The sequence below is a fragment of the Aristolochia californica genome, unplaced genomic scaffold (assembly GCF_029961685.1).
Source record: "Aristolochia californica isolate CCGP_79_NKW_82.1479 unplaced genomic scaffold, dmAriCali1.0.hap1 SCAF_8, whole genome shotgun sequence".
Classification (NCBI taxonomy): domain Eukaryota; kingdom Viridiplantae; phylum Streptophyta; class Magnoliopsida; order Piperales; family Aristolochiaceae; genus Aristolochia; species Aristolochia californica.
The window spans coordinates 8,876,623-8,888,574 of NW_027182279.1; the positions used below are offsets into that span (position 1 = coordinate 8,876,623).

The 11,952-nt window shown below is 38.2% G+C and overlaps 1 protein-coding gene across 1 annotated transcript; it reads left to right on the forward strand.

Moving 5' to 3' along the window:
* The first annotated feature begins 2,180 nt into the window (after positions 1–2,180).
* On the forward strand, positions 2,181–2,960 carry LOC137938279 (IAA-amino acid hydrolase ILR1-like 1). Its single transcript, XM_068783261.1, has one exon. It carries the CDS (start codon positions 2,181–2,183, stop codon positions 2,958–2,960), a length of 780 nt encoding a protein of 259 aa, XP_068639362.1.
* The last annotated feature ends 8,992 nt before the right edge of the window (positions 2,961–11,952 follow it).

Consider the following 11,952-nt stretch of genomic DNA (forward strand, 5'->3'; position numbering starts at 1 on the left):
TCCTTCCATTACCTTGCTTGACGTAGAGATGGAATGAGGGGTTGAAGGGAATTGAATTTCGGAAAGGAGAATTGGGGGAAAAAACGGAAGAGAGCTTGAAGGAGCTCTTGACCTGTTTATCTAAATTACGTTAGCTAAAGTGAACTCAATTCATAATTCTCATTACCCTAGCCGTCCCTTAAATAGGGTTGAGGAAGTCCAAAACCCTAAAGACCTCTTGGGTCAATGGTTCAAACCAATAAATGCTAAACCAACCCAAACCAAAGACAAAACCAAACCAAGAAACAATTACATGGAAATTGAAAAACACATTCATTAATTCCTACGCCTATTGGTAACTCGTGATGCTATAGAGTCCATGACATCTTCTTACTATCCCTACAATAATGCATGGCAGACCCGTAACCCGTGGCAGATCCAAGATCCTCCCAACGAATCCTTGTGTCAAATTCGAGACCTTAACAACTGGTATCAGAGCGGAAACACAATGGGTTATTCTATATCCCAAGAAAGATGGATTTCTATGGGTAAGGAATTGGAAGAAATACGAGCACGGTTAGATGCTTCCATTGAACGTTATGCAAGGAAGGATGCAACAAAACAGGTCACACGACCTCAAATCTCCGACCACATATGTGCACAAGAGGTAGCAGAAGCTATCTCAGACTGAAGCACCTGTGGAAGGTTTGGGGGCGACCTCAAATCCGACACTGAAAACCATGGAAATCGCTGAGAAGGACACAAATCCGATTTCAGACTCAGACCTTCTGCAATCAGACGACGGCGATTTTAGGAAATCGGAGGGGTATTTCCCAAACACCTTATCACGAGAAACGAGAATTCCACAGGCGACGCCAATAAAATCGCCCAGCAGAGAAGCCCCTAAGGGGTGTTGTTCACCGTCAGAGAAAGCTCAACGATCACCCAACCACAACGCCTTTCCATCGGGGTCCATCGCTTTGGCAGTTGGCATGGCGCGAACAAATGGGAGAAAGGGCGATGGGTAAAATGGGCGCCAAACTGTATCTCGAACTATGAAATGGCAACTCCTCTAGCGGGGACATCTCGACATCCTCCTGTTAGCCACCGGAGGAAGAAGAGGCACCATCGGCGCCGTCAGAACCAACCCCGGTGGGATGTGACTTCCGGCCACCACCTCCCACTCGCAATCTACTTCTCGGGAGACCAGAGTAAACTCAAATTCCAATTTGGGGGGGAAAGCATCTCGGCGAAAAAAAATTTGAATAAATTTGTTGTTCTGTTGATACGCACAATACATGTGTGTATGTTAATTTGCCTATTGGAATGCATTAGAAAGCTTTGAATGAGATTGATCTTAGGATCAAAGAAGTTTTCACTATTTTGTTAGTGGATACGTTTCATTTCAGTGGGAGTTCAGCATCTTTTCCGTTGCTGAATTTTTTTTTGTGAGGGGCTATATTTTGCTGTTGATGAGCACAATCACTATGCATGGGATCATTACGCAATTGACATGGTGAGGCTGTTTAATTTTCCTCTTAACGAGTTCACCCACAGTGTGAATGTCCTGTATATAATTGTGCTTCATGGCATGCTCCCGCATGATACGCACGTTCCTTTTGAGAAAACAGCAGCAGCTGCTCTAACTGTTGAAGGGCTAAATTTTTTTGGGTCTCGTCATGCGAGACGGAATTGGGAAATTCCAATGTTTTGGATGTGTTAATTTTGAGAATGCAGAAGTATGTATGTTATGGTCCTGGGTTAAGTACCTATGTCTTCTGCTCCTAACAGGCCAGTCTTTTGGGTAGTATTGGCTAGGTGCTTAACATTTGGTATCAGAGCCAGCTCCCTCATCGCGTGTTCGAATCCTGGAGGTGGCGACTGCGAAGGGGGCGACCTTGACGGAGTAGGCCACCGTACGTGCGGAGGGGGCGACCTTGGCGGAGTGGGCCGTCGCTAGAGTGGGCCATCGCAAGTGGGCTGTCGTGGACGTCGGCCCGCGAAGGAGGGGTGTGATGTTATGGTCCTGGGTTAAGTACCTATGTCTTCCGCTCCTAACAGGCCGGTCTTTTGGGTAGTATTGGCTAGGTGCTTAACAATGTAGTAGTGTTGTCTACAATGGTAAGAATGCATGCTTTTTAAATGATTATGCTATTCGAGCTCCACCTACTATTGGGTATGTGGAGAAAGACAAATCAGTGATGCATGTTTCTGCTATTAGAAGTGCCTCAGTTGAGACTGCAGAAATGAGGTGCAGCTCAACCATCTATCTTAGGAATTTCAGTGGACTTCAAGCAGCCACAAATGTGAACTGTGAATCAGAGATGTCCTTCCTAGGAAAGGAGAGCAGTGCTGCACTTCAACATCCCATTGTTCTTATATTTCAACCTACTAAGGCACACGGAACAGGAGGTTGGAACATGCTCCAAGAAGAGGTGTTGGACAATGTAGAGGCTATGTTGGGAATTCACTTGGGGTTTCCCTATCCCACAGGAGTAGTGGTTTTAAAAGTTGGAGACTTCTTGGCGGGCTGTGGACACTCCAAAATAAAGATTAGTGGAAAAGGAGGCCTTGCAACTATTCCACAATCTTCAATTGACCCTGTTTTGGCAACATCATCTTCTGTAATCAGCTTACAAAACTTTGCCTCAAGGGAGGCAGATCCTCTAGATTCACAAATGGTTTCAATGTCCCACATCAAGGGAGGCAATGCTTACACTTTCATTCCTGATTCAGTAATAGTTGGCGACACTTTCAGGGCATTTCGTAAAAAGAGCTTCTATGCATTAAAACAAAGACTTCAAGAGGTAATCACTGGGCTGGCAGTTGTGCACCGATGCATGGCCGCGTTAGACTTCTTTGACAAAGACCAGCCCATGATTCCTCCAACTGGGAATGATGGAGAATTTACGAACATGTTCGTCGTGCCTCTATTAGTATTGAGTTATTTAACTATGATAGGAATTATCTTTAAGTGTTAGACTTTGGGTGTAATTGGGACAAAGGTAGTTTTGTTGTAATTGGACTCTACTACCTTCCTCTATTATAAATAGAGGTTCATGTACTCTGATTATAATAGGTTAATGAAGTCAATTAAGTATTTTTTTCCATAAATTCAACACGAAGGAAATAAATGGTGAAGAGAAGGTTTAGAAGGATGGCCAAGCCGGTTGCTACCTTCCACCCTGGAGGTTTCAAAGCCTTTTGATAGGACTATGGGACTGAGATGGAGGAGATTAATACAATAAATTGACCACATGAAGAGGATAAACGATAGTGAAACACAAAATTGGATATGGAGTTGGAAGTAGAAGGCCTAGTGCAAGTTGTAGGTTCTTTTCTTAAGGCAATTGGTCAAGTATCATATTGTCGAGATGAATAATATTGTTGGAGACAGGTTCTTCCATGTTGTTGATGACTCAACTAATTACCAAAGTGTCATTTTTTAACCATTTAGCATAAGCAACATCTACTTCATCAATGGGTGGCCCAAGTTTAGTGAGGTGGCCAAGTAGGTCCCTTGTTATAAGGAACCGTCTGTTATGCATGCAATAATATTATTATTTTAGATGTTTTATTTAATTTACTTTATTTTATTTCAGTTTTAGGCACAGGGGTATTTTTGGAATTATTTATTCAAAGAGATATTTTTGGAATATTTTATTCATAGGGATATTTTTGTAATATGTTATTAAACCCTAACAGAGTGAACCCTATTTAAGGGGTAAGAGTAATGAGAAGGACGAGCATTAAGAATTAGGTTAAATCTAGCATAAACAAGCTTGAGATCAGCTTCTTGATCTCGAGGTTAGGGTTTTCCTCAAAAACCCACGTATTCTCTCATCCTCCATTGATCATCGTCTTCCCCATGTCTTCCTACTATCCCTACAGTAATGCATGGCAGACCCGTAACTCGTGACAGATCCAAGATCCTCCCAACGAATCCTTGTGTCAGATCCGGGACCGTAACACCGTCAACCTTATGTGGACCAACTCAAGAAATTTTTTATCCTTGGCAAGGGTATGGTAGTAATCTTGAGAATATCATTCTTGTTACCAATGTATTCTTCAGCCATAAGAGGCAATCCAAGGGTAATAATGTACTCAACTTTGAAGTAGCCTAAGTAAGCGGCTTGGAGATTCAAGTGCAGCCAAGGCTAGCTCGGGTAGATGGGAGGAGAACCCGAGCATATCAAGTCTATAGGCAAGGAGGGAACCCTCTTGGGCCATTCAACTTGCTGCCCAAAAATTTCTATAATTAATTATCTTGTCTTCCTTGTAGAGAATAGCAAAAATCTATCAAGTAAGGTAAGGTAGCAATTCCAAATTAGATTTTTCCAAGATCATTCCAAAAATATATTTGACTCCAGCTTGGGATAATCCATTCTAGATTCAGTTCCTCAATAATTAGGCAAGATATGATTGATAAAAAAAAATCAAATAAATCAGGCCTAATCAAGAAGAAATTGCGAGATCTTCAAAAAAAAAAATATTTCTTCAAATGGATTAGCGTCAACTAGACTTTCAAAGGGCCACTTCCTTTCTTACTTTGTGCTTGATTTTTTTTATGTAAAACATAATATTCTATTCTTAATTTTCCAAGAACAATCAACCAACTCGTGGCTTTCAAAACATTCCCCAAAAAATCACAAAACCGAGAAGAGTTCTTCAAACAACTCGGTTAATGAAGAAACTTATCATGGAAGCTAAGTAATTATATTTATGAAATCCAATGGATAAAAAAACCACTTCATAATAGGCTCAAGAAAATTTTTCTTCATCAGGAAAATCTTGTTCCCAAAAAATTATAACTTTTGTGCAGAAAATTTTAACATAAATTGATTTTCAGCCAAGAACTTGCAAACCAATAAAACTGCCTTGGTAAACTTCTTCTAATCTGAGATGCTTAAATATCAATAATTTCATAAGATGAAGAAAGAAATAAAATCAACTCTGAAGCATCTTCTAAAGATCCAAAAACCAAGAGCATGGAGAAATAATAACAAGAATGAAAAACTATCTCACAAGCTTCAATCTTGCTTGACAAAGTGCCTTCTATGAGTAGCTTGGATCATAACTTCTTAGAACATTCTTTTGACATAGGGATCCTAAATTTGATGCTCTGATACCATGTTGAATATAACCTTGAGCAAGATGAGAGAGGGAGAAGAAAAGAACAAAGAGAGAAAGAGAGAGAGAGAGACCTCGGGTAGAGAGGAGAGAAGGAAAAAGAGAAAAAAAATGTTTAAGCTAGAGAGAGATTTTTCATGAGTTGAGAAGTGGAGAGCTTGATTAAACCCTTAAACCAAGACCCCTATGTATACTATTTCAATTATATATTAAGAGATAAGATAGGATTCCTAATATCCTTAATTACATCAATCATGATTATCCAAATCAACATAAATCAAGGAAAGATAAATCAAATACATTAATCAAGGAAGATTGCCAAATCTTCCAACTCATGTGATAAGGATTCCAGCTCGTGTGATGACTCATCATGCTACCTCATGTGATCATGTGGGTCCCACCAACTCGTGTGATCATGGTGGGTCCTACCTTATAACATATCTATATATAAATAGAGCTTAAGGGGGGAGGTTTAGACACAAGTCCATGTCTCCCCAACGTATGTTATTCTTCTTTCTCTATGAGGTAATCCACAGAGTTCTGAAAATCAACGTGGTATCAGAGCATTGATTTTCTAGACTCGTAGCTATGATATTTTAGAATTCCAAACTTGTTTCTACTCGGTGGAAGATCGACTTGTTGATGGTATCTCATTTTTTTACAACGTTGTTTTTTCGTTGTCTTTGATAGTTGCTACCTTGCTGCCATTGGTATCTCTTGCTAATACTCTTCATAGTATTTTTGTTGAAAGTTTTCTTTACACAGCCTGATGGTATCCTCTGGTATACTTATCCTGGTGCTATACATTCATAAGTATTTTCATTGATAATCTCTCTTCGGCTGATTTTCTTTTCTCCTAAGATCATTGCTCTTTTGCTTACTACTTATTGATCATTGATTACTACTTCATCATTCAGACTCTTTCCTTATGAGAAAATAAAAGATAACTGGAATGTTTGACTACTTACTGCTCGTCAGTTGCTGGTTCCTGCTTGCTTGTATGCCAAATACTCTTCTTGGTATCATTTAGCTGAACCCACATCCTTGCCTGAAAAAAGTATGAAATAGTAGACTATAGACTATGGGCCATAAGGACGAATAGCACCACTGGTTGGAGGATTCATTTCCCATTCCAATATGAAAACATGGCCTTCTTTCCCGCACCACAGTATTCAATACTACGAATGTGTTTTCTTTCCTGCTCCAGAGCATTCAGATGCTGCTGGACTTGGCATTCGGAAGTCGCATTTGGAAGACTCAACTCATTTGGAAGATTTAATGATCATTTGGCTAATTGTATTCTACTGGAAAACTTCCAGAGCATGTACCAGAGAACTTGGAAGTTGCTTGTGATTATTCTGCTAACAGATTTGAAAATCATGTACCAGAGCATTCGGAAGTTGCTGGATCTTGCTGATTAACTTTTGGATGATCTACAGCATGGTTCCTTATCTTGGAAATCCCTACGTTGGCATTATGTTGATATTTGAAACCTACTAATCATATTTGGATCCTTATTGTAGTTCCAAGTGATTGAGGACATTAAGTTGATTACATCTTGATATTATTGCTAGATCCTTAATCTGTTGGAAGGTTGCTATCATCCTGGAATTATGACATTACTGCTGTTATCCTTCATCTGTTGGCTGATTGATTCTTGATCCTTCTCCAGAATCTTGGTGCTATCTTTTGAGCAGTATTCAGTCGTTGCTGGTTTCAGAAATTCATCTCAGCAGTCACTCTGCTGGTTCCATTGTCTAGCGATTATTATTGCAGATTGATTTCCAAAAATTTGATCTTGGTTTGATCTTGCTCTATTTAGAATGATCTCCAATTGTTTTTTATCTTTGGCATCTAGGTTTGATCATCTACTGAGAATACATATGATCTTGTTGTTGTTTATTTTTTCAGAAAATTTTCTAGCTCGTCTTCATCGCCAACTTGGTTGTTGTTTCTTGAGGATGATGAATCTGCTAATAATCGAAGTCATATAACCATTACTACAACTAACTCAGGAGAATAAACACTACCATGAATCTCTGCCTAGTTATATTGGTTTAATTTGCAAAACCAATAGAGAACCATACTGTATTTAATCTGCAAGGTTAACCCAACAAATGGGTGACCAGACTAATTCAGTTTCGCTTGGGTTAACCCGGGTCAACTTGGATTGGGTCAACTCGGACTCGAGTCAGCCTTACTTGGTTCACTTGCTCTCTACTTTTGTTATACTGTCTTGGGTCTTAAGTTTTTTTGCCAATTCCTCCCGTGATTCGGCTATATTGGTCTGATACTTGACTCAACTTGACTCGGTTGGTTGCCTTAGTCTGATTCAGTCCTTTTGCTCCAGCTTGATTATTATCTTGGATTATTGGCAGCTAATTACTCAGTTATAGCTTATTATTTGGTGCACATTCTCCTTATTCAAGGATGGACTCACTGCTAATTATTTTTTGTGTCCTCATTACTCTTAAGGTCTTTCATCATTTATCAGTTGTCTATAAAACTGCACATTTGGTACATGTTATTTGGGCATTGGCCCATTTCCATTGTTGTTATTGTGTTTCTTTGATTGAAACATTATTTTTTAAGAAGAACTCCACAGTTATTTGCTTTGCGTTCATTATTTGCTGACGGTTGTTGGCATCGGTTATTCTAATGAACATTTAAATTTCTTAAGAAAATAAAGCACATGGTGACCCAACACCTTATCTTCATTTGATTTCTATTATCCTCTTATTATTGGCTGTTTTCTCCTACCGTCCTTTATTTGAATATCACTTACCCTTTCGGCCAACCCTTTTTGGAGCATTGCTTTTGTTGGTCCTTTCATTTATATATATTAGAAGGTGGGACCAAACCCACCATGCCCACACGAGGTGGCATGATAAGTCACCACATGAGGTGGCATGATGAGTCATCACACAAGGTGGTGGAATCCTCATCACATGAGTTGGAAGATTTGTCAATCTTCCTTGATTAATGTAATTGATTGATCTCTTTTTGATTGATGTAATTTAGCTAATCATGATTGATGTAATTAATGATCCTAATTGATTGAGGATTTTCCCTTAATATGTAATGAAATAGTATAAATAGAGGTTTTGGTTAAAGGCTTCAGTCAATTTCTCAACTTCTCATATTAATGGAAGAATCTCTCCTACCATAAAGTCTCTCTTCTCCCTTTTCTCTTCTCGCCTCTCTACCCAGGCTCTCTCTCTCCCCTCTTCTCCCTCTCTCATTTTGCTCAAGATTTCAAAAATGTCCTAAATTGAACATGGTATCAAAACATTGGATTTAGGATCTGTTGAGGACTCAATAGCTAACCGAGTCATCCAAAGGAGGTGCCACTAACTCACTGAGTTCATTGCTTTTAGTTTCATATTTTATATTTCTTTTAAGTTATATTTTTCATCAATTGTTTAAGGCAACATGCCTTAGGGGCATAATTGTAATTATGAAATGCTAAACTCTATTTGCATCGAACCCTATTTAGAGGGCAGAGGAATGAAGAGAAAACAAGTTTGATTTTAGGTTAAATAGGGTTAAGAGTTCTCCTTGATGAGGTCTAGGTTTGGAGTTCTCCTTGACGAGCTCAAGGTCCAGGTTCCCTCTTGAATCTGATTTCTCTCCTACCCTTTTTTTATCTCTCTTGTTCTCTACACCCTTACCTAGAGAAAAGAGGTTCCAATTCTTCTTTTCTGTGAACAGCATGAAAAGACTTAAAAATCAATGGTATCTCATAACACTCTTTAAATAGAAACAGCCAAGTGGTATGAATGAAGTCATTAATAAATGTAATAAAATACCTGACTTGAGAAATATTTGAGACGCTCAAGGGTCCCCACACATCGGTATGAATTAATGAAAATGGAATAATACTTTTGACTTCTGGACGAGGTGAGTATGTACTCCTTTGATGTTTACTCATTTGACAAACTTGACAATTAAACTCCAACCTGACTTTAAGAGTAGGAAACATATAATGAAGAGATTGTACAAATGGATGTCCCAACTGGTTGTGCCATAGCCTTGTCTCAATTTCACTAGTGGAAACAATATTTATTTTTGGCATGTCTAGGTAGTAGAGCCCCCCTTGTTCACGACCTCCACCAATCACCTGCTTCATTATAAGATCCCAAAATACACACAAAGTGGGTGAGAAGGTGATAGAGGAATTAAAATATTTTGTCAGTTGACTAACAGATAAGAGATTCAAAGGGAAGGTAAGAACAAATAGAATATCAGTGAGCGGAAGTGATGGTGTAACGGAAGTGGATCCTTTCCCTTGAACTTTGGTTTGAGAACCGTCAGCTATGGTAACAAACTTATGTGAAAGACACAGATATACAAAATGTAATAAATTTATGTTACCTGTAAGCTGCTCGGAGGCTCCTAAGTCAATTATCCATGATGAAGATGTAGCAGATAGCATACCTGAAGCAGTGGTGGCAGCGGTATTTAATGAGGAACTTGGAGAAGAAGCCATCATTTTCTGAAACAACTCATATTCATCAGTAAAAATTTTCTTTTCAGTTGATTTGGTGAGTTGATCCTCCTTTGTATCACCGACTAAGGCTTGATTAGCCTTTGTCAAGTCTGAGTAGTCTTTGGCATGATAACATATTTCTCTATAGTGACCATTTTTTCCACAGTAATTGTCTTTCTTATAATAGCATATATCTATAGTGTGGCCATATCTTCCCCAATAAGTGCATTATTTCCACAATTTTTCCATGTTGTTGATTAGCCAACTAATCACAATGGTATCATTTTTAACCATTTGTTATAAAAAAAATGTCTTCTTCATCAATAGGTGGTCCACGGTTGGTGAGATGACCAACTGGGTCCTTTGTTATAAGAAACCTCCGAACTGATGTGGACCAACTCATAAAATTTGATACCCTTCATAAGGGTATAATGGTAATTCTGAGTATATCACCTGTGCTACTCATATTTTCTTCAGCCATAATAGGAACTTCAATGAAAACAAAACTCCAATAAATTCTAATAAAAAATCCAAGTAGTATTCTTCAAACAACTTGGGGCATGGAGAAATTTAGCATTGACGCTAAACAGTCATTATTCTGATTTTTTTCCCGAATAAATAACCACTCATAAGAAACTCAATATCAATCTTCTATATTAGGTGACTTCTATTCCCACGATAAAAAAAAATTTCAACAATCTTATCATGAAATGGTCTCGGTTAGATAGAATTTCAAACAGACAAAACTGCTTTGATAACTTCTTCTAGATCGAGAGGCATTCATATCCATAATCTCATAAGATGGAAAACATTCACATAATCAACTTTAACTCATCTTTTAAATTCAAAAACCAGTAACATGAAGTAATAAAAACATAATGAAGGAACTTATCTCACACTTTTTGATCTTCCTTCACAAGTAGCCTTCTATGAGTGGTGTTGATCATATCTTCTTAGAGAATTCCTTTTAATGTGGGGATCCTAAATTTAATGCTCTGATACCATGTGAAATTTAGGACCCCATTTCTAATATCCCAAGCAAGGGAAGATAGAAAGAAAGAAAAAGAAGAAAAAGGGAAGAAGGCTCTCGGGTAGAGAGAAGAGGAGAAGAGAAACCAAGATGTGCGTCAAGCAAAGAGAGAGAGATTTACTCAAGAAAGAATTGTAGAACTTGATTAATTCCGAGTAACAAAACCTCTATTTATAGTAGAGGAAATGATATAGTTCTTATACAATTAACTTTAAGTCTCCTAATTACATTCCAACTCTAACTCTCTAAAAAAAGTCTATCATGAAAAGATAATACAATCTACTAGAGGTCTAATATAACTGGAACTCTAAGTCTTCTTTAATCAAGTGGACATGAGAGAGGAGGCTGGCTCGTGGTCTTATCTTTGTGGGTCCCACATGATCTTCTAGCTCATGTTGATAAGGTTATCAACTCGTGGTATCTCTGTGGATCCCACTTGATCTTCAAATCTTCTAACTTATTCCAGCTCGTGCTTCTTATCTCCTAACTCCTGCCAGCATGGGTGAGGACTCTTCTAGGCATCCCACATCCTTATGGTGGGTCCAACAAACTCGTGCAACAGTGGTGGGTCCCACACTGTAAGCTAAGAAAATATACTTACATATCTTTCTTTTGATATATAATTCTCCATATAAAATCTTGTTCTTGATAGCATAAAATAGCTCGGAAGTTGAAGCTTTCTGCTACTGCACACACCTCTTTTGCAATCTGGTCTTTGCTTCTTCAAATATCAATTTCTCTTTGCCGATAACTCCGATTTCAAAAAATCATTTTTCTTTGGAAATTAGACTCGAATATTTTTTCGTCAATATATAGTATGCAATTTGAAAAGCTTAGTATAGAGATGAAAACGTAAAAAAAATAATGGGTATTGGGACTGAAAAAAAGATAAATATAAACCTAAATTGCTAGAGATAATAGATCATAAAAGGATCACATTACCTTTGTGGGTTGACCGAGTCAACTCACAGAAACTACTTTGAAACCATGTTGAATTTATGAAAAAGAGAAATACTTCACTGACTTATTATAATCAGAGTACATGAACCTCTATTTATAATAGAGGAAAGTAGTAGCATCCAATTACAATTAAACTACCCTTGTCCCAATCACACCCAAACTCTAACACTTAAAGATAAGTCCTAGCATAATTAAATAGCCCAATATAAATAAAAGACTAACATGACTAATACACTTTTAAACAAAAACTCCTCTATGAGACCTGCTTCCATAATAATTGTGGCTTTGTTAGACCTCTTATTGTGTAAGACTTTTTATGCCACCTCACGTGATCATGGTGGGTCCCATATCTTATGGGCTTGGG